This window comes from Drosophila eugracilis, unplaced genomic scaffold (genome assembly GCF_018153835.1).
Source record: "Drosophila eugracilis isolate 14026-0451.02 unplaced genomic scaffold, ASM1815383v1 contig_90, whole genome shotgun sequence".
NCBI lineage: Eukaryota > Metazoa > Arthropoda > Insecta > Diptera > Drosophilidae > Drosophila > Drosophila eugracilis.
In genome coordinates, this window is record NW_024573812.1 from 2,341,751 (window position 1) to 2,366,083 (window position 24,333).

Sequence of the window (24,333 nt, forward strand, 5' to 3'; positions counted from 1 at the left end):
TTATGAATATTCTAATTTGGATCTTATCGCACTCATTAACACCTTAAGGCCCAAAGGCAGCTCTTTAGAATTTTCCACTGAGTTATCCTAGTCCATAGAGGCCTTTCACTTGGCTTGCTTGGCAATAAGTTGATAAAGGTTATCTCTTCAGGGAAGTAGAGCAAAAGAGTTGAAATTGTTAGCCACAGTTCAGTGTGTCAAGGGTGTGTTGATTGAAAAATGGTTGGGTGGGTGGTGTAGGCAAAGTGAGGCAATTGTTGGTTGGACTGTCGGCCATATGGCCAATCGACAATTGTCAATTGCCAATTACCAATTGCCGTTCATCAGTTTTCGGCTTAAATTGAAAGCCTTACAATAGCAGCTCAGGCATGTAATGAAATAATGAAACAAAGTGCAACACGAAAAGCTCGACAAAGGATGGGATATGAACACAGGATGCTAAGGGGAAAAGGGAAGGGAAAGGGGAGTGGGACACTTGTGCAGCTTCAGCAAAATTTTTAATTAAAATCTTTGTGCTTCCACTGTGCGTGCTTAATTAATTGTGCTTTAGCTGGCAGCGGCAGAAAGGATTGTCATTCTCACTACTGAAAGGAAACGCATTTATACCCCCTTTGGGACAGTTCTGGACACAAAGGGTTAATTGCCATTCGGACATACAGGTAAAAAGGCTTTTGTAGGACTCTTATCAATTGTTCTTCAACATGATTTCTTAAAAATTCTCTCTCTTAAGATTATTTTTTCAAAAGGGTTTCTTTGTACAGGATATTCCTCTTTATGAAAAACAATCAATAGAAAGGACTTTTCAGTAAAAGCTTAAGTACTTTTTGTTCAAATGAATTTAAAAATCATTTTAAAATAATAAAAGTCTTCAAAGTCCTTGTAAACTTATATCATAGATTGACCAAATGAAAAGGAAAAACTTTCTTCTTAAAGGTTTGATTTATATTCGTTTTTTAAAGCCTCCAATTTTTATATGGAAATCAAGAGGGCAAGAAATAAAATGCTGAACTCAAAACGGGAAGTTTTTCCACCGCATTCCCTTTTTCCTTTCACTCTTCTTCCTTGCCCCACCTCTCTTTTCCTCCCACACACACACACACTCACATGCTCAGGGGCGAAGTGCTTTCAGCACAAAACAAGTGTAAATCAAATAAAACCTAATAAAATATATAAAGGGGCAAACGCAGGTTGCCACACGCCCATCCACACGCCCACCCTACCACTTTTCCAACCCTCCACCTACACACACACACACGCACGTCAGATGCGTCCACACACACAAGCACACACACAGAATGGCCCAGATGGGCATGGCAAAAAAAAAGGGAAAACGAAACCTAAATGGCAAACGAATTGAAGTCAGCAATTTTATGTTTTATTGCAATTCTTGCCTTTCACTCCACCCCCCAGCTCTCCATCCTTAACCCCACATTCTATTTTACGGTTACGGTTACCTAGCTGCTCCTGACTCCTCCTTTGCCTTTCCCCACTTTCTCCATTTGCCACGGCTTGTCATAAGGGGCGAACGCACGGATCTGCGGATTCCGATTCATATACAACCATTTTCCATGCAACGCCAACGACAGCGGCATCAAAAGGAAAAACTCTGCCCGAAGCAAGCGAAATCGCTTAAACCGAAGATTTTTTTGCCACTGCCGCTGGAAGGGATGGGGGCAGGAGTTGGGGCGTGGAAATAAAGGGGCGGTTGGAGGTTGGAGTTGTCCTGGCGATGCGTCGGCTGGCTGCAGGCCCTTTCCGCACACCAACCCGAACCACTGCCCTTCGACCTGCGCATATGTCATAAATGGGGTCTGGGTCCTTTGGCTCACTAGCAAGGGCAGGGTTGAAACAGCGAAATGGAAGTGGTTTAGGCAAACTGCCCTATGAAGGGGTATTAGCCATATACTCTTAATGTAATTCATTTAATGAAAAGTCAATTCATAATGTAGGCTTAGAAGGTATAGGTTATACCATTAATAAGACCTAAAACAACCAGAAATTCCAGATTTATAGGGTATTCAAGATTCAGCTATACCCTCGACCCAAACAGTGTTCCTTGTTTATTCTTTTAACGGTCTTTCTGCGGCAAGTGCGCTGCAATTGTGAGGCAGTTATAGATACGGATATCTGTCTAAACACACGTACGTGTGTGGCTGTGTTCGGGAGCGGTTGAAAGTGCGTGTGTGTGGTTGTCCTCGTGTTTTTTTTTGGGGGAGGTATTCGTGCGTGTTTGTTTGGGCTCCGCCACCTCCTGGGCTTAGGTTTTTCTATTGAAATTATTTCCATCGATGTGTTTTATGTGCCCGAAATGGGGCAGCAGGGGGTTAAATTGTTTTGAAGCACGCATAAATTATGGAAAATTGTTGAACATACATAATTTATGGCTGGCAATATCTGAGTAATTCAATAAATGGCCTGGGCTAAATAATTTATATTCCAGCTCGATCCCGATCGAGAAACCTCAAAAAATGCCCTTCTTTGTGGTTTTCCATAAAATCTCCCTTTCCCCCCTAAAAAAAAAAATCATAAATTTCGGCCTTTATCCGGGCATTGGCAATAATCTAATTCAATTTGAAAGTCAATAATTTATTTTTTGACCAGAGTGTCGAGAGCGGAATTAAATCTAAATTTCAATTGCGCTAACTTTGGGAATAACTCATCGATTTGTTTGCTTTTGGCTGGGCTCCATTGTGGTTTCACTATTCCCCAAGCTCAGCCCTCCGCTTCCTATTTTCCTTTTACCATATCGGATCCCGGAGGCTGCTCACGCCCGGGCCATAAAACTTTTATATCAACTTATGTACACTTACAACGGCCATTATAACGCATTAAACATAAACGCTGTTTCATGGACCTTCCCGTTCTCCTTCCAGTTATCTAATTGCCAATGTCGGCAGCTCTCACATACTTCGGACTTTGGACTCTGGACTATGGACTTTGGCCTTCGGAAAAGCTAAGGGGCGGTAATAAATCATTGACGATGACTGCTGCAGCAACCTCATTGAACATTAAAATAATTGCAGAGCGCAACTTGGCCAATGATTGCGCCACCGCCGCCCTACACCCTCCGCCCTTTTGGGTTCATTAATGATAATTAAAAAAGTTTGTCCATCAGCAGCCGAGGCGAGGTAGTTCATTAGAGATAGAGAAATTGAGAACGAGATCTAAACAGTGCCAGGAATCGGTTTCAGCCAGGATTACTAACACTTCCGGAACAGCTTGTTGCAGTCGCTTTGGGCTCTTTTAGGGTCAAAATGCAATTGCATCTCCACTTCGATTGCTGAAGTCATATTTCACAGTCCCCCCGAAAAGTAGGCAACATCCAATTGAGGCCTGATTCTCCACCCATCTTCCGCCTCTTACGTTGTTCTGCCAAATGTAAACAAACATTTTCCGCACACATTTTGGAGGGAAACGGGGAAAAGAGGCTATCCTGGAAGCCACATGCACGTGTAGATTATCAGAGAAGGAAAATTCCTGCGCAGACTCACCAAAAATCGAAGAGAGCGGCATGTTGAGTTTTCCCCCCATGAAAGCCAAGTTAGCATTGAAAAGCCTTTGTTCAGTTTCCAAGCCAGTCAGTTCGTTCGCGTTTTCCGTCGCAATTGCCTGGCCCGAAGTCCAGTGTTTTTCAACGGACTAAATCGGAATTTGATTCCCAAAAGTCGTAAGAAAAGGCTACGACTTCAAAAAGTGTTTGCAGGACAGTTAAAAAGTTTACGACCAGCCTACAAAACTTCGGACATTCAAATGTGATCTGTGAAATATAAATATACGAAATAAAAAACTGAAAAATAAAAAGTGTTGAATGATACATATCCAAACTTTGTTTACCTTTGGCGCCGCAGTGGATGGCTTTGACATTGGCGCCACATTTGCATCCGGGAAGGTGTAAATATTCATTTCTCTTAGCTGGCAAAGTTGCTGCCTGCTTTTAGCATAATTAAGCGCATCACCACGCCTCCCTGTCGCCCTTATACTAAAACTACTACACAAAGCACTCGGAGGAGGACAAAAAACTTGGCCAGAGCCTTGAAACTTTGAAGAGCAGCCGCCAGTCAAAGCAGCTTTAAGGTTCTGTTTTGTGTTTGCCCCTCGCCAGGATCCGAAGTGAAGGCGAACTGCATGGTAAGTGGCGAGTACCTGCAGCTCGACTCCGTCCTTTATTTTGGCCAAGTTAGCAGCTTGTTTATAGTTGGTTAATTGAAGCCCTGGGAAAAGTCCGTAAAAACTTAAATTGAATAATGCACTTGCCAGACTTAATTATGCACTGCACGAGCCTTGGAAATGTATCTCTCCGCCCCCTCCAAAAAAAAAAAAAAACAAAAAAGGAAACCCAGAAGCTCCGACTCAATGCGGATTATTGGGCCACGCTTCAGAAGTCAATTCCTTACTCTGCTACTCTGGCTTTCCCTAACAAATCTCCTAACTACAATAGTAATCTCTCTATCAGAATTTCCCTGTTTTCCTTGTCTCGCTTCAAAATCGAAAACGAAACTTGAATGGCTTAAGTGATTTGGCAGCTCGATCACATTCGTTTGCGCATTTCGATGCTAGTGCAGAGGGAAAAATTTTAATGTTTAGGTCGAGTTAATTTAGTTTTTAATGAAGATATTTAAAATGTAAGAAGGACTATTTTTTAGATAAACATAGATATTTCCCTGACATTTTTGAAAAAGTTTCTACCAGTTTTTAAAGTTTCGTGACCTTATCAAAAGCCCACTATCTTTCCCTCAGTGTGTTACCTTAACACCATTTTTTCTGTTTCGGATTCGGGTCGGGATTGGTTGCCTACTTTCGGGCACAGGGAAAAACTTTTTAAGTGCCAAAGCAAAAGGCGCCGAATTAAATTAAAAACAGAGAAGCTCACGAAGAGGAATATCGTATCGGCTTGTGTGCAAATAACAGAGAGGGGAGCCCGTCTTCAAATTCAATTTGAGGGAGTATAGTCTCCACTTTCCCTTTTCACCCCCTTAAAGCCCCTGGCCCGACAATAGTTAAGCGGAAATGTAAGTCCCCGGGGGCAAAGGCATCACGGATCCTTGGAAGTGTGTCAAAGTACGTAAAGCTGGCGAAGGAATCAATCGAATCGAATTGGTGAAGGCGAAGCGAAAAACCAAACAGCCACGAGCCATAAAAATGGGCCAAAATGAATGGGTGAGACGAGACGTCAAAAGAAATTGAAATGGAACTCAAGCAAAAACTACTTTGTTTGCGATTAGCACTTGGCTGGATTATGGGCAAGAGAGAGAGAGAGGGGTCGTTTCACTTCAAGGAATGGCTATATGGCAGAATGGCAGGCGTTTGCCGGAGAGGAAATGAAATGTGTGTCAATATATTGATTGAATAATGGTCTACATATTGACAAACAACTCAAAAGGCACTCGACAGTGCCAGACTAGAAGAGACCTAGCCCAGTCAGCCGGAAGAGAGTCGCAGGCGGGTGACGGCCTAAGGGGGTAACAGGAAGCGGAAGTTACGCACACACACGCACTTATACTAGCCCAATCTCCAAGAGACACATACACACACACGCACTCACATGAGAAGCTGTCGAATCGGCAAATGCAAAGTGAGACATCAAAAGCATTTCGAGTGCCTCGTCATCAATGTAAAGCAGCTGCTGGCATCCCAGAAATATTCAGATATATAGACCTCGATCCCCAAGACGAAGATGCTCCCTAGACGAAAAGTGGGAGGCGTGTTGGGTAACACGTGTTCCTTTAATTAGATAAAGTTTGTTTGCATTACAAACATACTGGCAGCAATTTGCCTCTGTGCTCAGTTGTCGATGGCAACGCTTCTTCTGCTTCTTCTGCTGATGCTTCCAAGTTCTTCTTTTATTTCTTTGCTCCCCAAAAACTCCTCCCAAGGCTGCTGCTGCTGCTGCAAAAAAAAAGAAAAAGAAATCCCCCAGCGGCGAAAAGTTCTGGAACATGATTGACTGACGCACGTCTAGTCAAATAAAAATGGCACATAGAAATGAAAATAAAAATAAAAATAAAAAAAAAATAAAATATGCCAGCAACTTGGTCGCTCTGTGAATATTTATGTAAATAATTCCATTGAATTGGTGCAGTGCTCATTTGGGCGACGTTTTCCGCAGAGTTTCCGCTGCTGCTGCGTAAATATTTGAATATTTGACTGCTTATTTATTTTCTTTGTGGCGATTTTTCCCTTTGAGCTGCCATGGAACTTCAAAATACCAAGCGAAATTCATTCATCCATTTCCAAATATAATTTGGCCTCATTAACCCTCAAAGAGGGCGAAAATTACTCAATGGCACTTTAAGCTGCTGCAAATCCCACATAATTTGCGATATATAATATGCAAGGCATATTTAACGACCCGAAAGAAAACACACTTTGCAAAATCCCCACAAAAGGCCTTTTTCTCGAATTCAAGGCTTTCTTCGGACTCTTTCTTCTCGGTCCCTCTCGCTCTACTCATTGTTCGTTCTGCCCGGGATTGTTGTTAATTAAAAGCTCACAAAAGTAGGTAACATGCATATTACACACACTCACTCACTCATTCATGCAACCTCACTCTCAATTGTTGCACATACGTATTAATTCGGCCTGAATGCCATAGTGTACATGAGTATATGAGTGTGTGTGCTTGCATGGACTGGGGCTTCCTTTTCCTTCGTAACAACAATGAAATGGCGACCATTGAGAATGATAACAATGAAGGCCGCCACTGCATATAAACTTGCCAAGCAAACACAAGGAAAGTGCGCAACAACAACAACAACAACAACAATAATAATAAAAACACCAACAATGAAACACACTAACACAAATCTTTATTTAAGCATAACACAAAACACGAATACAAAAAAAAAGGAATAGAAAAAAAAAGAATGGCAGAAAGAACCCAATTCAATGGTGGAAGCCCACAAACACACTGAAACCCTGAAAAGAAGACGAAGCGGCCAAACAAGAAGAATGAGAATGGTTGAAAGAAGGGCCGGAAGAGAGGGCTAACGGGCTGGCGAGTGAAAAAATTAGAACAGTCAAGCGCCTCGGGATATGCAACACATAAAACTTGCCAGCCAAGCTGGAAAAGCGACTTCAAGAGCCTTCAACTTGCCCCACTATTGGGCCTTAGATGGGTGCTGCACTGGAAGAAATTATCACGATAATTGGTTAATCAATTTGTGGAGGTTTAGTTTTATTTCTTTTTTGCTTAAGCTTCTCTATCTTTTCGAGATTCGATCTGAAATCTAAGTAAAATTACGTAGTATACAAGGAAAATCTTAACTTGGTTTAATTAGGAAAATATAAATTTGTATCTTAACGGTTTTGACATGGACAAGAGTTTTCTCCAAGTGCTTATTGCTGTTGTGGCAATGCCATTGCAGCAGTCAACTGGATGGCCAGCCATTTCCGTTTCGATGTCTCCCGTTTAGTCGGATGGCAGTTAAGCCATTCCCTTCCACTCGATGCCAGTTTAAACTTGGCTTGGCACGGCCTACACACACGCACACACACGTTCTCGATTTTCTCCCCATCCCCTGTGTGTGTGTGGCAAAGTTTTCCCTAACTCCTTTGGGGCAAACGTAAAAGAAGCAGAGGAAAATCGAGAGAGAACGAGGCTGCCAAAAACTTTGCATCGCAAACTTTTCTGCATATATTTTCCACAAAACGGATGCTTGTTTTTCATGTCTGCTGGCTTATTTCGTTTTGGGGTTTTCCATTTTTAGGCTTTTTTCTTTTCAAACCCAACCCTGAACCCCCTTCCGATGCCCAAAGCCCCCCTGGCCGGCGGGCATATTCACTTAGAAAACCTCTTTCCACCCTACTCTACCGATTTCAAATGCTTTAATCGCAATTTATCAAATTGGAAGAGGCCGAGTCCTGGCCTGAAAAGTTTCTGGCTTCGAAATTGGGGCATTGTAAGCGTTTAATTTGTCAGCCATTTGCTTAGTTAAAAGTTTTTCATTTTCCATTTACAATCCGAGCTGTAACATGCCTGTGCGTTTTTTCTGGGATTATTGCTGGGTCTGGTTTCTCGATCGGCAATAAATTTGAAAGCCCTTATATGAGATATTTGAAAGGATTTATAAATGGGAGAAGTTCGACATGTTTTTTTGTAGGAGAGTCATGTTTGGAAATGTTTCCATTTTTAAGGCTTTCCTTTGTTGAAGAAAACAATTATGGGAAAATTTAAAAGTAAGGTATTCCCACCAAAAATGTTGAAAGGTATGTTGTTATTGGAAAAGCTCGCAAATTAAACTTAAAACAACTTATTAAAACTTCGTTAATACTATAAAAATTATGAAGAATGATTATTTTCATTATAAATTTAATCTTTAGCACTTAATTTATAGTTTTTCTTTCAGGATAACCCAGCATGTAACCACTTGATGTGGCACAGAGCAGAGCGATGAGGCGCCGGACTTTGGCCACCACCGCAGCATGTCCTTGTCGGAACGGAACACACCCAGCCATGGGCAGGGAGCAGGGGCAGGAGGTGGGTCCGGTGGATTGTCGGGCGGGACGCATCGCCAGCGGCCACCGGACGTGGAGGAGGCACTCTCCTCAATGCTGTGGACTCCCTATGAGCGGACACCCCTGCCTAGTTCCTCGGAGGAGGAGGCCGAGGAGGAGGACGACGATGAGCGGCTCAATAGACAGCTTCGCAAGTCCCATAGCAGCTACGAGGCCTCGGCCCTGAACCATCCCCACCACGCCCACCTCGCCCTTTTTGCCCACCACCAGCAGGCTCTGGACAGCGGTTCTGCCCTGCTCCTGCCCCCCGTGCCTTCGTTTCCCCCGTTTAGTTTAAGCGCCTTTGATGCAGCCATCGCTGGCTTCGATCACCTGTCCAAGGTGGGCTTCGCTACCAGCGGTGGGAGTGGCAGAAGGAATCGGTACTCATTCCCCGCCTACCAAGGAAGCCCTTCGCGCACATTGACCCAATGGTGCTCCTCCTCCGCTGCCACCTCAATCAAAGAGCCACCCTCCTACGAGTCACTGTACACCGCCTCCAGCTCAAAGGTTGGAGCTCCTCCTGCCACGTCTCTGGTTTTTAAGGCCAGCGGGGATGTGGGAGTGGGCCTCGAACCATGTGATAGATCGCAACGATCGCCAACGAAAGCAGCAGCAGCCGAGGATCAGGAACGGAATGAGTCCGGATCTAAGGCTGCTCCACTAACGGCTAAAGTTCCAGCTGGATTGGGTCTAAGGCGCTCCTTTACGGATGACTACATTTCGCAGGTGAGTTTTTATGGTTTTCTAGTTAGAGTGACCCAAATCCCTGTTCCTTAAAGACAATTATTTATTTTGCAAAGAAGAGACCAAATTGATAATTGGATATACTAAAGTTAAAACTGGTTAACATTCTCATAAGAATGCCAAGCATAAAACATTAAGATTGCCTTATAAAAGTGCAACCCTTTTATAGATATCCAACTCAAGATTATATAATACCTTTTAGCAATCACCTTGCACCTTGCCTAGGTGAAAATGGAATACCTTTTCCATTGCCGGTGAGCGTGAAACACCCCCCACCACCAATTCCTCGGATACTTTCAGCTGCTTAATGGAGCACCATCAAATTTGATGTCAAGGGTTCAACACAAAATACTTGGCGCCGCCCGCAATGGGAAACTGTGAGACTCAAGCGCGAAATGGGAGCGCCAAGTCGAACTGTCGCCTTATCGGGACCATTGACAGTCCTCCCCCCCAGTACCCCGCAATATATTCGTGAGGGTAAATCCCCCGCACCGTCCCATTGTAACCCCGATAAGGGCTAATGCTTCACTTAGGCCCTTAAGTGCCGCTAGCATCCCTCGCAGATAAGCGCCATATGTTGCCTATCAGTATCGAACATTGGACCGCACCAAAGGGGCACGGGGTGGGGGGCCGCTGCAAAACCGAAAAGGGGCGGGGCATTGTTTCCACATATTAAATTTTATATGCATATGCATAAAGAACGGCATAAAGTACTCTCGCATAGGGGCTGTGTTCTCTGTGCACACTTCATAATTTGTTTATGTGGCGTCAGCGAAACGGAAAATTGACCGCACAAAAATGACAAACAAAGCACAAAGGCGGTTGGTTGGGGGGGTTGGTTTGGAAAATGCATAACAATGGTTTCACAAACGGCGGTGGGGGAGGGTAGGAAAAATAAAAATATCAGTTTTCAATTCTGGAAAACTTATTATACTATCAAAATACATGGAATCATATCGATTGCATAAAACACCACATCAAAATGAAATAAAATCAGACGTTGTTAGTTAACCTTTTAGAGAAGGTAAAAATATAGGTAATTTTGGGGGTTTTCAAGGTGACTATCAGGTTAACAGACTTCCTAAATAGACCTTAAGTCTTTTATATCTTTCTTTTACAGAATGATATTTAAGTTTATTAAAGTTTTACTTTCTTAATAGTTATTGAGATCGAAAATTTCAATGTTTTAGTTAAGCTATCATGTGTATTCTTCAAATTATCCTGTTCAAATTTCTTATTATGGACGATTGACAAATTAGAAGAGACAGCTTTCACCAAAATGAAACCCTCCACATTCTTAAAGTTCTTGGATTTTTAATCCAATTCCACTGTCAATCTCTTCATGGCTCATATTCCTCTTCTTCATTTTCTTGAACCCACTGTCCGCCCCACTTATTTTTCCCCCTTTCCCGGCACATACATACATACATATATAGTATATCTCTTAGCTTTGACGACTGACTCATGACGAGTGGTTTATGGGCAAGAAGTAATGAAGTTGCCAGAGCTTTTCCACTGGCAAGCACCGTTAGCCGAGGATGAGTTTTGGTTTTTCGGCACCCGTCTCCACCGCCCATCCCTTTGCTTAACCCATGTTGCCGCTGTGATTGCAACGCACTCGACAGCAAAGCAATCACAGTGCACAAGACTGAGCAGCATTAGAACAATAAATTTGAGGAGAGGGTTCGAAGAGGGGGGTTTCGAAATGGTAGGGCTAACAGTAAATCACATTATATTTCTGTGACGTAATTAATGCAAGTAACACAGCGTAACATAATTAGAACCCACACATACACACACATATACACAGAAAACAGTGTACTGAGATATGTTTATCCGCTTGGCTTTTAACCCACATCATGTCGATGGGGGATTGGGTTTGGGTTTGGGCTCGGGATTTGGATAGGGACCAACAGCTTTATCAGCACATCACAGGCAGCAGCCACAACAACACCACCACCACCAGCAGCAGCAACAACAATTACTTGTGACGGTTTTATGTTTATGCGTTGGCTTAATTAATTCAATTAAGCGCACATTTATGCCCCAGCCCGAAGGATCCCTCTTTGCCACCTTTTTTGGCGGGAAAATGCGGGGGAAAATGAGATTTCTCGGCAGTGGGTAATCCCCCGGCAATTAGCATTAATTACGACTTGAAACTTAAATCTTGTCATTCGCTATATGCAAACTTGTCTCAGTCATCTCTATATCTATCTCTTTCTTTTTCTTTCTCTCTTCCTCTTTCTTTCTCAATCACAGAATTGTGCTCCATTCACGCCAGCAACTGCAATACAGCATGACAGCAAAACTGAGACAACGGCAACGGAAACACAAAGCCCAGCAACGAATGCGAGATCACAACAAAGCGAGGAAAACCCAAGCAGCAGCGCAGCGAATTGCATTATCAATGAACAGAGAGACGAAGCGGCAACAGCAACTGCAACTGCAACAGCAACATCAGCAGCAGCAATATCGGGAGGGAATGAGGAAACCAGCTCGGTGGCTGTGCAGGTCAGTCAACCTGTTTCCTGTGCCGCCAGAGAGCGAAGAGAGCTGCTGAGAGCCAGCAACACGATAGTAACGCGAGACAGCAGCAACACGAGCGTCGGCAGCAGCAACATCAGCGGCGAGCGCTCAGCGATCAGTCTCTCGGCAACTTTCGGCGGGCCAACAACGAACGCGAGCAATCGGAATTGCTACTACGCAGGTAGCAGCAATAGAAGTAGCAGCAGCAGCGGCAACTATCGCCCACTGTACGATACGAGCAGCAGCAGCAACGTGCTGCGACCCAACAAATGTTTGGCAGAACTCGAGCGTCTGTATGCCGAATTTCGCGCGAGTGAAAGCAGATTCGAGCGCGGTCTGAGCCAGTTGGACAACGAAAACGCCAACGCCAACGTTACCGCTAGCGAAATGCGTCTAAATGTGCCAGCCACTGCTGGTAGCGCCACCAGCAGCAGCAATAGCAACAACAACAGCAATTGCAGCAGCAGCAGCAGTAGTGTGTTTCTTAATGTGTCCGGCAGCAGCAGCACCGACAATCAAGTTGTCGACGAGGCCAAGAGCATCAGCAATATTGCGGTGCTGCCAGCAGCAGCAACATCCAAGTCCTGCCAGCGACAGCCGAGCCTAACGATCCAAGTGAACAACAACAGCAATACTAACGGTACTAATAACGGCAATCGCGTATCGGTGGCTTCGCCCACGAGCATCGTCAACAACAACAACGGTGTCTGCGTTGTCAACTGCAGCTACACCCCCAACAGCAGCAGCAGCAACGACAGCAACACCAGCAACATCAGCAACAATAACAGCGTTGTTGAAATTAATAATTGTGTGCCAGCAGCCAAAGTGTTCAGTGCAAGTGTTCAAAATAATCTAAATAATAATAATGGTAATCCCCCGAGCGGGGATCAGCAGCAACATGTTGCTGCTACTGCCACGGCTAGCAATAATAATCACGTGCAGCCTGATAACAGTGTGAATATAATCAATGTGAATGCCAGCAACAATAACAACAATAGCCAGCCACGCACCTTCACCTCAACGGAATGCCAAACGGATGATCTCTCAGCCAGTACATCATCCAGCCTGCAGCAGGCGCAGCAACAACATCAGCAGCAGCAGCAACAACAACAAGTCCGGACACGCGAGCAACGTCGCAAGGAGCGAAGGGAACGCAGACAGCAACAACAGCAGCAGCAGCAACAACAACAACAGCTTCCGCCACACCATCCGAGACGTCATCCGCCACCGCCTCCTCCACCCCAATTACACCCACCCCCACACATGCACCACCCACATCCCCACCCACTTCCCCATCCTCATCCCGCCGCCATGGGATTGGCCCGTGCCCTGTTGCCGGACATCCTGCACGCCCATTATCCGCCTCCCTATACCGCCCTGCCCGTACCCGTTCCCGTGGCCATGACCACTGCCCCGCCTCCACCGCCCCCGGCGACTGTTGTTGCTGCGGCTGCTGCTGCATCAGCGGGACAGCAGCAACATGCAACTCCGGCTCCACCGCCAGCGTTGACTTCCGTGATATCAACGGTGCCACTGCCTGGTCCACTCCCAGCGCCCCTCATGAACGACGGACGCTTCACGCTGCCTCTGCCCATCATGCGCAGGTGAGTTCCGTTGCGACCCCACTCCCACTTTCAGTGCCCAATCCCATCAGGCACTCTCACCCGGACAGCATCGATCATTCATCCTACCCGGCACTCCCTTGTCGTCTTTGACCAGTCTCGGATTTCATTTCCCTTACCCGGTGAAAAGTGCACTTAGGAAAATGGGGATGAATGTTGGGTTAGGCTGCATCTTAAATCGTTCTTCAGGATCTTTGCTTATATCGATCTTGAGGGTTTTTAGAATGTTAGAAGAGCTAAATTTAGTTTACATATTTCGAAGGATTTTCAAGTGGAAACATGTGTAATATGAAAGAAAATCTAACAATTTCCACCCCAAAACCAAGTCAGGGAGATATCGAGAAAGAGTTCTATGTTTCGGCATCTATTTATAATTCTTATTACCAATGGAACCAAAGATTCCGAAAGAGGTTAATGTGTTTGACAATTTCTTACTTTAGAAAACATCCGTTCACAAAAAAGTATCTCAGCTTCTTCTCATCCCAGATGAGATGGGAATTTTGCATTTCCCATATATCTTTTGATCCTATTCATATAATGGCATGAGACAAGCAAAATTCCTGGAATTATTTTTCGCAGTGTCCATTTCGACATTTTCTATTACCACATACTGGCTTTTGTGCCGCTCTTCCTGCTTTGCTTTCCAGTGTTCGTATTCGTGTTCGTGTTAGACGGGGCCAGACATTATAATGATGGTAATTTTTATGTCAGTAACAAATTTCTTGCATGATTTGATTCTCCGGCTAGACCAGGAAACCAGGTTCAGGTACACAGGTCCAGGCTGGGCTTGTGTAGTGTAAAAATTAATTCTCAACGTTGACAGCTTCCAAGAAATTAACAAAAAAAAAAGAACTAAGAAAAGTGGTCAAGAGGATAGAGAGCAAGCGAGGGGCTTTAAATTAAAGTTTAGGCCAACAAAAAAATAAACCAAAAACGCCAGAGGTCGAGCCATTTGGCCATTACTCTCGGCTAGTTTTCGGGCGAAAAGTTTTGGGTCTTCAGCTTTCAGAGGCTTTAATAACTCATTTTTATTATAATGAGTTCGGGCTTATCTGTAATTGCACATCTAGCACCACAGCTTGGCTTTGTCCTAGCCTGACTTGGCCATAATTCTGCGATACGTCTGCGATTGGCGGACTGCTGGACTGGTGGACCATTGGACTAGTCGCTTTCCCACGCATTTATTGCCTGGAACACCACTGAAACACTTATCTATAGTTGGGGGGCACCGGCAGAACCAGTTTGCTATTGAATCGCTTTGTATTGGCCACACAAAATAATCGATGCCGCGTGTACTCGAACTTGTATCTCCATTTGTATCTCTGTATCTGTTTCAGTTTCTGGGTTTCTGAGTCCGCTAATGTAGCTGTTTTCGTATCTGACGGATGCGCTATCTGTCTAATGGCCTACCTAAACGTCTTCAAAAAAAACAACTTTAACTCCCACCATTTGAACATTTGACATTTTGCGACAGTCGTTCCACAAGTCAAGAGCAAATCGTGTTTCACAATTTTAATTGTGTTTTCTGCCCATTGAATAATTACAAAACTGTGACAGACTAGAATATTAGATATACTTTGTCTATAATGGAGGCGTGTTCGCCGGCTGATTAGCATATTTATAAAGAACGAGTTCATGTTTCCAGTGACTCAAAGTTGGCCCATTAAATTAATTGGTATTTTTGAATGAGGCAAAGGTAAGGTAAGGTGATTTATCATATAATCACCCCTCTAAGCTGGTTACCTCACCTATCCGAGACTAAAGATTTCCAGATAATTGGGTCACCTAATAGAGATCCATGCCATTTGGAGTGTGAACAGAATCCCTCAAAGAAAGGGTTTATGTACCAAAAACGACCAGAGAAGAGAGCTCAGACAACAAACCGCAGACATTATCTGCAATTTTAACACCTTCTGCCTTCGTCCCAAATTAACATGCTCTTACACAACGCTTTTTTAGCTTACTTTACCTTTACCTTTACCTGCCCCGAAAAAAAGGTGTAAAAAAAGCGAAAGTTTTTCAACCTCAACTTTTTTTTCAAGGGGGTTAAGGGAATATAAGAAGAGTAGCAGGAGGTGGACTTTGTGCCGAGCAGGAGTAAAAGGGTCGCCTGGTGGACCGTGCATAATCTTTAAATCATTAAATAACCGAACGAGAAAAACACAGCCAGCGAAAACTGAACCCGAAATGAAAAATGACAACAGCAAAAATAACAAATTCAGAGAGCAATAAAAAGGAAACGTGATGCCGAACTCACGTATAAATCGTTGTAATCATTTTTTTCTTCTCTCTTAGCTGCCTTTTTTTCTGTTTGTTTTGTTTTTCTTAGCATTTAATTTTATTTTGAAACTCCGCTGATGCCAAAAACAAAAGCCAAACTTAACACAGAGCTGAGAGTGAGTAGGAGAGAGATGCAAGAAAAGGCGGTAATAAAATCACTTGAGACAAACGCAGAGAGAGAGAGAGAGATGGATCAGGAGTGCTGTCTTTTTTTTTTCGGCCACTTTCACTTTCGCATTCGGCTTTATATTTTGTTGTTGTTGTATCTGCATCTGAATCAGAAAATCTGGCTTGAGGTTAACGCAGGCCAAATGGCCAACAGCTTATCATAAATTTGGCTTAAAATTACCCAGGCAGGCACTCACTCATAACCGAAATGAACTCGAACTTGAGGCATAAATCAAAAACAATTTAGTTAACATCATTTGGACGCGTGTTTCTTTTATTAATTATGGCGCTGTGGCTAATTGCAAATTGAATCGACGGATTGATGCTGAATTTGCTGAGCTGACACTGAAATGGGTCCTGTTCATCGAGGCGGGAAACCAGTTTTGTTGGCCAGTGCCAAATCCAGAGTCCAAATACCCCGAAAAACTGGCAAGATTTGCATTTGCGGAGAAGTGCAAAAGTATCTGCCAGATACGCCGATGTCGATATCGACATCGATGATTCAACTTTAGTCATGCAAATGGAAAAGAAACAGAAACAGAAACAGAATCAGAAACAAAACACTGAAAGAGACAGCTGTACAAGGAGCAAAAGAGATAGGTGATGTCAGACAAAAACCAGATTTCAGCCGAAAACAACAAGAAATAACCCAAACCAGCCAAGATCGAGTTGCAACTGCGAGTCGAAACCAAAGAAAGACACTCGGCGATCTTGGCTAGGGGATTCTGCAATCTTTTCGGTGGATGACACACTTTTCCGCAGCTGGAAAATTGAGTGATTTTTCATAAATTTTCATTCGCAGCGAGAAAATCACAGAGCCAGGTACTCGACACCAAATGCTGTTGTTGTTGTTGTTGTTTTTGCTGGTAGATGTTGCTGGCGCTGCCGCTGTGGTGGTTGTTATTGTTGTTGCTAGAACTGACCAAACAACTTTCCAGTTTTACGGTCTTGCAACTGCCAACTTCTGTCCTGCTCTGACCTGGACTCCTCCATCCATCCTGCTCTTTCACTGATTCGGTGGCGTTGGGTTTATTTATTTTTATAAGCGAATAAACACTGCCAGCAATCACGGTGGAGATTTTACTAACCGACTGTTGGTATACTCTTTAGAGGATGTCTCTCCCACCACCTAACCAAATACTTTTAACTTGTCGTCTGCCCGCAAAACGAATCGAAAGGAAAGGAAGTCAACCGGGAAGAGAACTTACCAAAAGTCAATAAAGCCAATAAAGCAAAAAGTTGCCATTCTCCAGTCGCAATGATATGGGTTAAGGGAGGAGATTTTGTACAGAGAAAGAAGTTTTAACTAATAAGTACATTTGGGAGAGATATACAAACTATGATTGTAGTTCAAAAAGAATCATTGGAACAATCATTTTAAAATTACTTTTTAATATTTTTGAAGTGCTGTTTTTCCTTTTTTTTCCCTGCTTGTCATAGGTAAAATGTTATAAAATAACTAACATAAGCTAGTGACCCTCTCAAAAACCAAATATAATATCCTTTAAAACATCACCTAGCTAACATTTCGAATAAAAACTGTACCCATCCTTTATCCTTATCGAATCGTTGACCATTTTCCTTTTCAATTTTTCTCCCTGTATTCCGGCCATACCCATGCCCAACTGAATTGCGGTTGTCTGCTTCAGCTCCGTCTGTTTCTGCCTCAGCTTCTGGCTCTGGCTCTGTGTCTGTGTTTGTATAGAAAATGCATTCGGGCCAAGTTGAAATGAGCCGGCAAAATGCGGCAGCAACAACAGAAGAGGTAGCAGCATCAGCAGCAGCAGCAGTAGCAATGCCCAAGTACCCAGCAACATCACAAAATAGACGAGCCAAGTCGCAAACAAGTTGCCAACGAACGAAGAAAAAAAAAAAAAAACATAGAGAGAGAGTTGCGATGGCCAAAGGGCCAACATAGACAGACCAATCTTCTGGCTTATTAAATTGTCACCCGAGTGCATTCGATTCGATTCGCTTTTGGCTGGGCCTGATTTTCGGTTCGATTCGGTTAGTGTGGCCCAGAAACCGCAAAATGCCAAATCTAATGGGGTTTCCACCGTAATTGTGCCACTGCAATTAAGTCTTGCTAACTGTGGTCAAATTGTTTTAATAAGTTTTTAAATAGCCATAAATGAGCCCGGCCTTGAGCAGTGGGAAACTGTCTGGCCGGGTCTTTCTTTTTTTTGTCAGTTTGTCAGAAGTTTTTTTCTTTTTTTTGTTCATTCTGGGCATTACAGTTCAATGCCTTGGGCAAGACCGAAACAAAGCAACGGCCATCTCATTGTAAATTCAGATTCTGAATTTCGCACAAAAGCCCAAAACAAATGGCGGCGTTTGATGCAAATTTGGGATGCCGAGCACAATACAATTATTCCCATGATGGGCATCATTTCGGAATAAGCGCATAAATAAAATATTCTCGTAAGTGTATATTTTGGCCTGAAAGCCAGTTGGTAGGGTTAGGGTAAGCAGTGGTTAATAGACTGCCGGCTAAAACACGTGTCTCTTTGAGGTTATTCTATACGACGAGGGTTACAGTGACAGGATGGAGTGTAAATTCCCCTCTGAAGTGGTTTCCTCTTTCAATTCCTCACCTGGGGTATCGCCAGTTCGAGTCTAACTAGCTTTTCTTTCTGTTTTATTTGTTTTTTTTATTTTTTGCGGCTGCTGTGGTTTTAAACAAAAGTCCATAATTTATGTTATGGCTAAGCTCCTCTCTCTCTCTGCGTTTTTTATAATTTTATTTTGTTGCTGCGGCTTGGCTTTTGTGCAATGAACTGAGTTCGATGGGATTGGCAACTGGGCGTGTGTCTGTGTGGCATTGATTTGGGGAGGGGATTTATACTACCATAAAACCCATATAAACAGAGGGGTTCAGTTAAGTTCAGTTTTGCAAAAGCAAAGCATTCGCTAAAAATTGTATGGAAATCGGTATTAAAGCTGATACAGAGAGCGCAGACCACTTGACCCGCATTATGACCGGATATGTGGGCGCATTTCCCTCGAGTTTGTTCAATTTTGGTTGGATAATCGTAATATTGGCACATGCTGCAATTAAACCTGAGGCCTTTTTAACTGGCATTTCGATAATTAGCCCCTCTTTCTTGGCTTTTAAAAACCTCTCTGACTTCGGGGGGCCATGAGGTAATATTTGGCGAACCAGTTTTATTTTCGGGTGAAAGTTAACGATTTCTCAGCTTGTTGGTTGCGTAGATGATGATCTGATGATCGGTGTAGATCTCTTGATCGATGGCCAGTAGGTGGTAACATTTGCCTATCAAAAAGAGAGAGAGAGAGACGACACCCACTCTCCATGGGATCCATTTGGATGATCACTTGACCAAATCATTTACGATTCCCTCTGACACTACTCCGTGTTTGGCTTCAATTAACGTTCACAACAAATGCAAGTGCTTAAATATTTAAAACCAATATATACAGCAAATGCGGCAAACGTTGTAATGAGGGCACAGGAAGTTGAGCGGGGAAAGCGCATTTTAATGGCAGCATTTTAGCTTAAACAGGAGAGCATTTACCCATCAAAAAAACCAATTGCCAGACGACACAAGTGCGGAGCTGGGTCCGCTCCATCCGTTGCCCCGAAAATGTTCTCCTTTTGCCCTGCGGAACGAAGCAGATACAAAAGTCCTGCCATTGCCATTGCCACCAACTGCACTGTGTCAACTGTCAACCGCAAAATGCGAGCGCTAAAAAAAGAGGATTGTGGCAACAACAACAACAACAAAAAATAACGAAACGCTCCAGCAGGATGCCACGAATTTTCGGAAGAGTTCGTTTTCGGGGTGACCTCTGTATCTCGCACTGATTTCAATTTAAAGTGCAATGAGTTTTGCAGTTTCGTGGCGATGTTGTTGCCGTCAAAGTTGTTGCCAAAGCTTATTTGTTCGTTGTCTGCAAATCTGCTTGCCACACAGACAGACACACAAAAGCACACGGGGCTGAAACATTTACACAGAGTTTGCTTGTAATGTAATGCTTATTGCTGCTGTTTTTGTAGCAAAGCAATGTAAAGTAAAGCGCAGAACAACAAAAAGCCAAACAAAACAACGCGCGTTTCGCAAATTAATTAAAACATTTAACAAATGCGCGTGTGGCTGTTGGGTATCCTATCTCTGCGTATCCTTTGTGTGTGTCCTCAGCACTTGAGCAAATAAAATGCATAATTTATGTTGCTTCTTGCTTTACCACCCAACCACCCGCCCCCTTAAAAAACCTTCCCCTTTGCGTGTGCGTTTCTCATAATTACTAAGACATACATAGCATTTACGGATGGAGGACAAGGGCAAACAGAGACTTAAAATTTGTCTTCGGATCCCATGCGGCGTATGCGTGATATTTGTAAGCTGAAAAAGGGTTGGAAATTCGTTTGCCCGCCACAGTGACAACTATAAATGTCTTGAAGTTCGGTATTGCAGGAGGCTAAAAAGGGGGGGCCATAATTAGAGAGCACGAACCTCGAAGCACGAGCACTTTCATAAGCCAAACTAATGGAGAAGATGCTGAAAAATCACCGCCTCAGCCGCATGGTAAACATGAGAAATGGGGAAACATTGGCTCGGGCAAAACCGCACGAGACAAAGGCGGTAATTTGACGCAGCTGGGAAAACGGCAGCAGCAGCAGCAGCAGCAGCAGCAGCCGCGGCAGCAACTGTTGCAGCCACATCTACGCTAACATCTACACCAACACTCAAACAAGGCCGCTCCAAGTTGACGGCCCAACTAAAAGTCAAAACAAATAATTTGCTATAATAACTAAGAGCGTAGCCAAACAGCTGAAAAGAAAAGAAGAGGGCGAAATTGTATAAAAAATAGAAAAGATAGGCAAGTGGAAGTGAAACAAAGCACAAAAGCAACGGCAACTCTCATCTCTCAGCCACAAAAGCCAAAAGACGTAGAGAAAACTTTCTCCTCGGCTAAACGCTTCATCTGCATGAGTTTGTATCTATGTGTATGGTGTGTGTGTGTGTATGTTTAATGTGTATATGTGTGTGTGTGTGTGCCAGTGTACTTTGCAAGTTAAAGAGCCCAAGATGGGTCTCTTACCCCTTTCGGGATCGAGAAGAGTATCTTTCCTTTCAGAGCTCCCTCACCAAAGCCGCAGAGCTATTAAACGCACACTTGCGTCGACTTTTCACACGCAGACACGCCACAGTTTTCCTTCGCTTTTCCCTCACTTTTCCCACCTCTAAATCCCTTTTTGCCCAAGTGGATGCAATTTTTGCATTTTACAATGCAAGTTTTGCAAATCTCGCACAGCTGCGGTTAGTTTCCATTTACCCGGAATACATCTCCCCCCGCCAACCTTCTCGCGAGAATCCCCTCCTCCTCTTCCATTCTAGAGAGATAGAGATACTACCCGCATGGTCATAATTTCGTTTGGTTTCGTTCCGCTTATCGGCAAACTGCAATCAGCATATAATTTTTGCCCAGCCGCACATAAAAACGATTCGAAACGAAGGAAACAACATGTGGCTGGCTCGCTGGCACGCTGGCTGACTGACTGGACCTAACTACACCCTCATCGTATCTCATGGCCATGGCCCCATAGTTCATTTGGCAGACCCTCGATAAGGCCAAACCAAAAACCAACCCCTAGGGGTCTCATTCTGACTCAGACTCTGCAACTGAAACTGAAACTGTGTCCAGAGAACTGACCACTTCGCAGTTCTCTGTGTCATTCGGGTAGCAAAAAAAAAGAAAAGCACAAGAGGGAAAAAATGAGACATGGAAATGGACATGAAAATGAAAATGTTGCTGAACGCAGGCTCAGGAAATTATGCGTAATGAAGTAAGCACTTTCTGCGGAAAAGGGGGACTCTGTTATCGGGGCGAATGTGTGATGTGGTGTGGTATGGTGAGGGCCTTGTGTTGATAGCTGGAAATTGCTTGTTGGACAGACAACGGAGACCTCCCTTTTGGCCAGCCCTCCCTTTTTATACACTGAAGATAAATAACACACAAAAATTGGTCATTTCAGATGCCAGAATCTTGATATTAAGGGTGGCACATAAATAGTTTATAGCCAGAACTTAATGGTTTATTGATAATAAAATCGATTTTTTGGTTAATGGGAAGTTTGAGTTATAGAAAATAAGGAATATTACGAAGAGGTTTTCATAAGAAACACTTCAGGTCAAAACAATAAAGATCAAGACAGAACTTTTGTTAAGATCTGAAATAATAAATGGTATACCTACATCAGAAAAAAGGTGTTACTTCCCTTTTGTGTTTTGAAAAATGCTGTTTAGAGATCATTTGACATTGATATAAATCTATAGACACCAACTGCTCAGTTTTCTGTAAGTGCAGATTGCTTTCTGAGGCCAGCTTGGGTAGTTTTTATTCGCTTCGTTTCCGCGTCAATTTCCTTTAATGCGCTGTGGCGTGATGTCCCTTGGCTCGGTCCGAGATACTCTGCCCCCTTTGAATCTCTGGATCTGCGTGTGTTCATATGTATCTTGTATGAAGTACATGAGAGTGTGCCATTCTGTGTGTACTGCGTGTGTATTTCTCCCATATAACTCTCAATCAGTTTTGCGCTTTATGCGCATTTTTATGGCTTTTGCCCAGCTGAACTTGGATGGAGTGTTGTTTTGTTGTCGTTTTGTGCTTGTTGCTGCCCGGCACTGTATTTTATCTACGTAATTGAGTTCGTTTGCACATTAGCAACAGAAAACAACAGGCCGGCTAAATGCGAGTTTTGAATGGCGGGTAGGCTAGAATTATGGCCAAAGTAATTGGCTAGCCATGTGTTTTACGGATTGCCAAATATGTGTGTGCGTGTGCCGCTGCCTCCCAAATGATCCAATTTCAGACTGTCAGGCTATCATTTTTGATTCAATTCGCACGAATAAGTTAGCATCGGCATTTAGATGCAATGATGACGATGATGATAAATCCGGTTCGGATTGCATTTACCAAACTGACAGCAGGACATCGTTTCATTAAGGCACATCATCGTTATGGAAATTCTATTAAATTTTTATGACCTCATGTGATTACAGCCAGGAGAGTACTATGCACTCTCTCTCTTATAATGAAAAACCATTTCGATACCTTAATACCAAACGAGCCATTACCGTCATCGATGCAGCAGCTCCAATTTCCAGTTCACAAATAATCAAAAACTAATTGCCAAAAAGAGCAGGAAAAAGAGAGCGGTTAATGGCAAGGGTAATGGGCCAGTTGCGTGCCGAAAATACTTATAGGTGGCTACAGAATTCGGCAGGTTATCGAAGGGAAAGAGAAAAACTAAAAAAAAAAAAGAGTTGAGTTGAAAGAAACTTTAGCTGAATCACGACTTTGGTACAATTTCTGGCCAAAACGAAAGCAATCCAGCGCTCAGCATTTCAATCAGCTAAACTGCCAACAGCTAACAATCCGGGCAACGTGCCCGGTGGCAAGGTGTCTTAGAAGCATCGCCAATCGCCCCGAGAGCTCCACTGCAAATTAGCCACATTTATGAGCATGACCAAGTCGGATTTCCACACACAGTCCGTGGTCCGTGGTCCATGGACAGTACCATAGCAAAACCATAGTTCCATAGCCACAAACGAAGCGCACTGAACGTGTGAACGTGAATTGGTAATCGATGAGCATTGGGCATGGCTCAGACTTTGTCTTTGCTTATGGCCTGGCTTTTTTTTTCAAGCAAAGGCAACTTCTACTACTACTACCAATTCCAGAGTTGGGTAGAGGGAAAATGCTGCAGCTCTCGGGTACGTGCACAAGGTCAAGTTGTTTATGGCCAGCACTTGATATTTGATATCTTCGCCCAGTGCCTGGCCACAATTTTGGTCTTCGGGCTTTTTATTGTTTCGTGTCGAGTTATGAATATGCATGGCTGCCGCTGCTGATGCCCGGACTGCTCAAATTTATTTGATATTGAGCTGAACGATCGTTCTCAGGTGGGGAGAGTTCATGTTGCCTGCTCTCGAAATCAGGCGATACCTGTGTTTGTTCAGGTTTTTCAATCTGAATCATAAATTGCTTTGGCCATGACTTGGGTTAGAGCATAAAGTAAATATACGTTTGACTTTGACTGCAAACCATGTGTTTTTTAATCAGTTGCATTTTATTAGAGCAGCAGCACCAGCAGCTGGCACTCAAGCGGATTTATCAGCACATTTATTTGGCTTTTATTTGTCTTGTTTTGCTGTTTTTTATTAGCTATCTTTTCCGGTTCATCCAGTAGAATCTCCTATAAAATGAACAGATTTATGATGAGCTTTTTTAAGCTGAAGTTTAAGATTTTTATGTGTGATAATCTTTGAAGTCTAGTTTAAGTTTCTGTGTCTGACTTAAACCTTTTCAAAAACGAAAAAACTTAACTTCCTGGAAAACAAACTTCTAACTTTTTAGCTAACTAATAAAGTTAGTTTTATAGAAAACACTTTCTCTGATCAAAGACGACAGCCTTAACTTCTTGAAGAACAAACTTCTCACTTAAATACTAACTATAATAAATCAGAAAAAT

At 43.3% G+C, this 24,333-nt stretch overlaps 1 protein-coding gene across 2 annotated transcripts in view; it reads left to right on the top strand.

Annotated features, from left to right (window-relative positions):
- Positions 1-3,570: 3,570 nt before the first annotated feature.
- LOC108112777 (cyclin-dependent kinase 12) overlaps positions 3,571-24,333 on the top strand; it is a 35,734-nt gene continuing 14,971 nt past the window's right edge. Inside the window, exons 1-3 of one of the 2 annotated variants that reach the window (XM_017223051.2) lie at positions 3,571-4,128; positions 8,334-9,222; positions 11,500-13,370. In XM_017223051.2, the coding sequence (XP_017078540.1) occupies positions 8,422-9,222; positions 11,500-13,370 (2,672 nt within the window). In that variant the 5' untranslated portion in view covers positions 3,571-4,128; positions 8,334-8,421. The remainder of the gene's footprint in view (positions 4,129-8,333; positions 9,223-11,499; positions 13,371-24,333) is intronic. The other variant, XM_017223050.2, reaches the window with a different exon arrangement.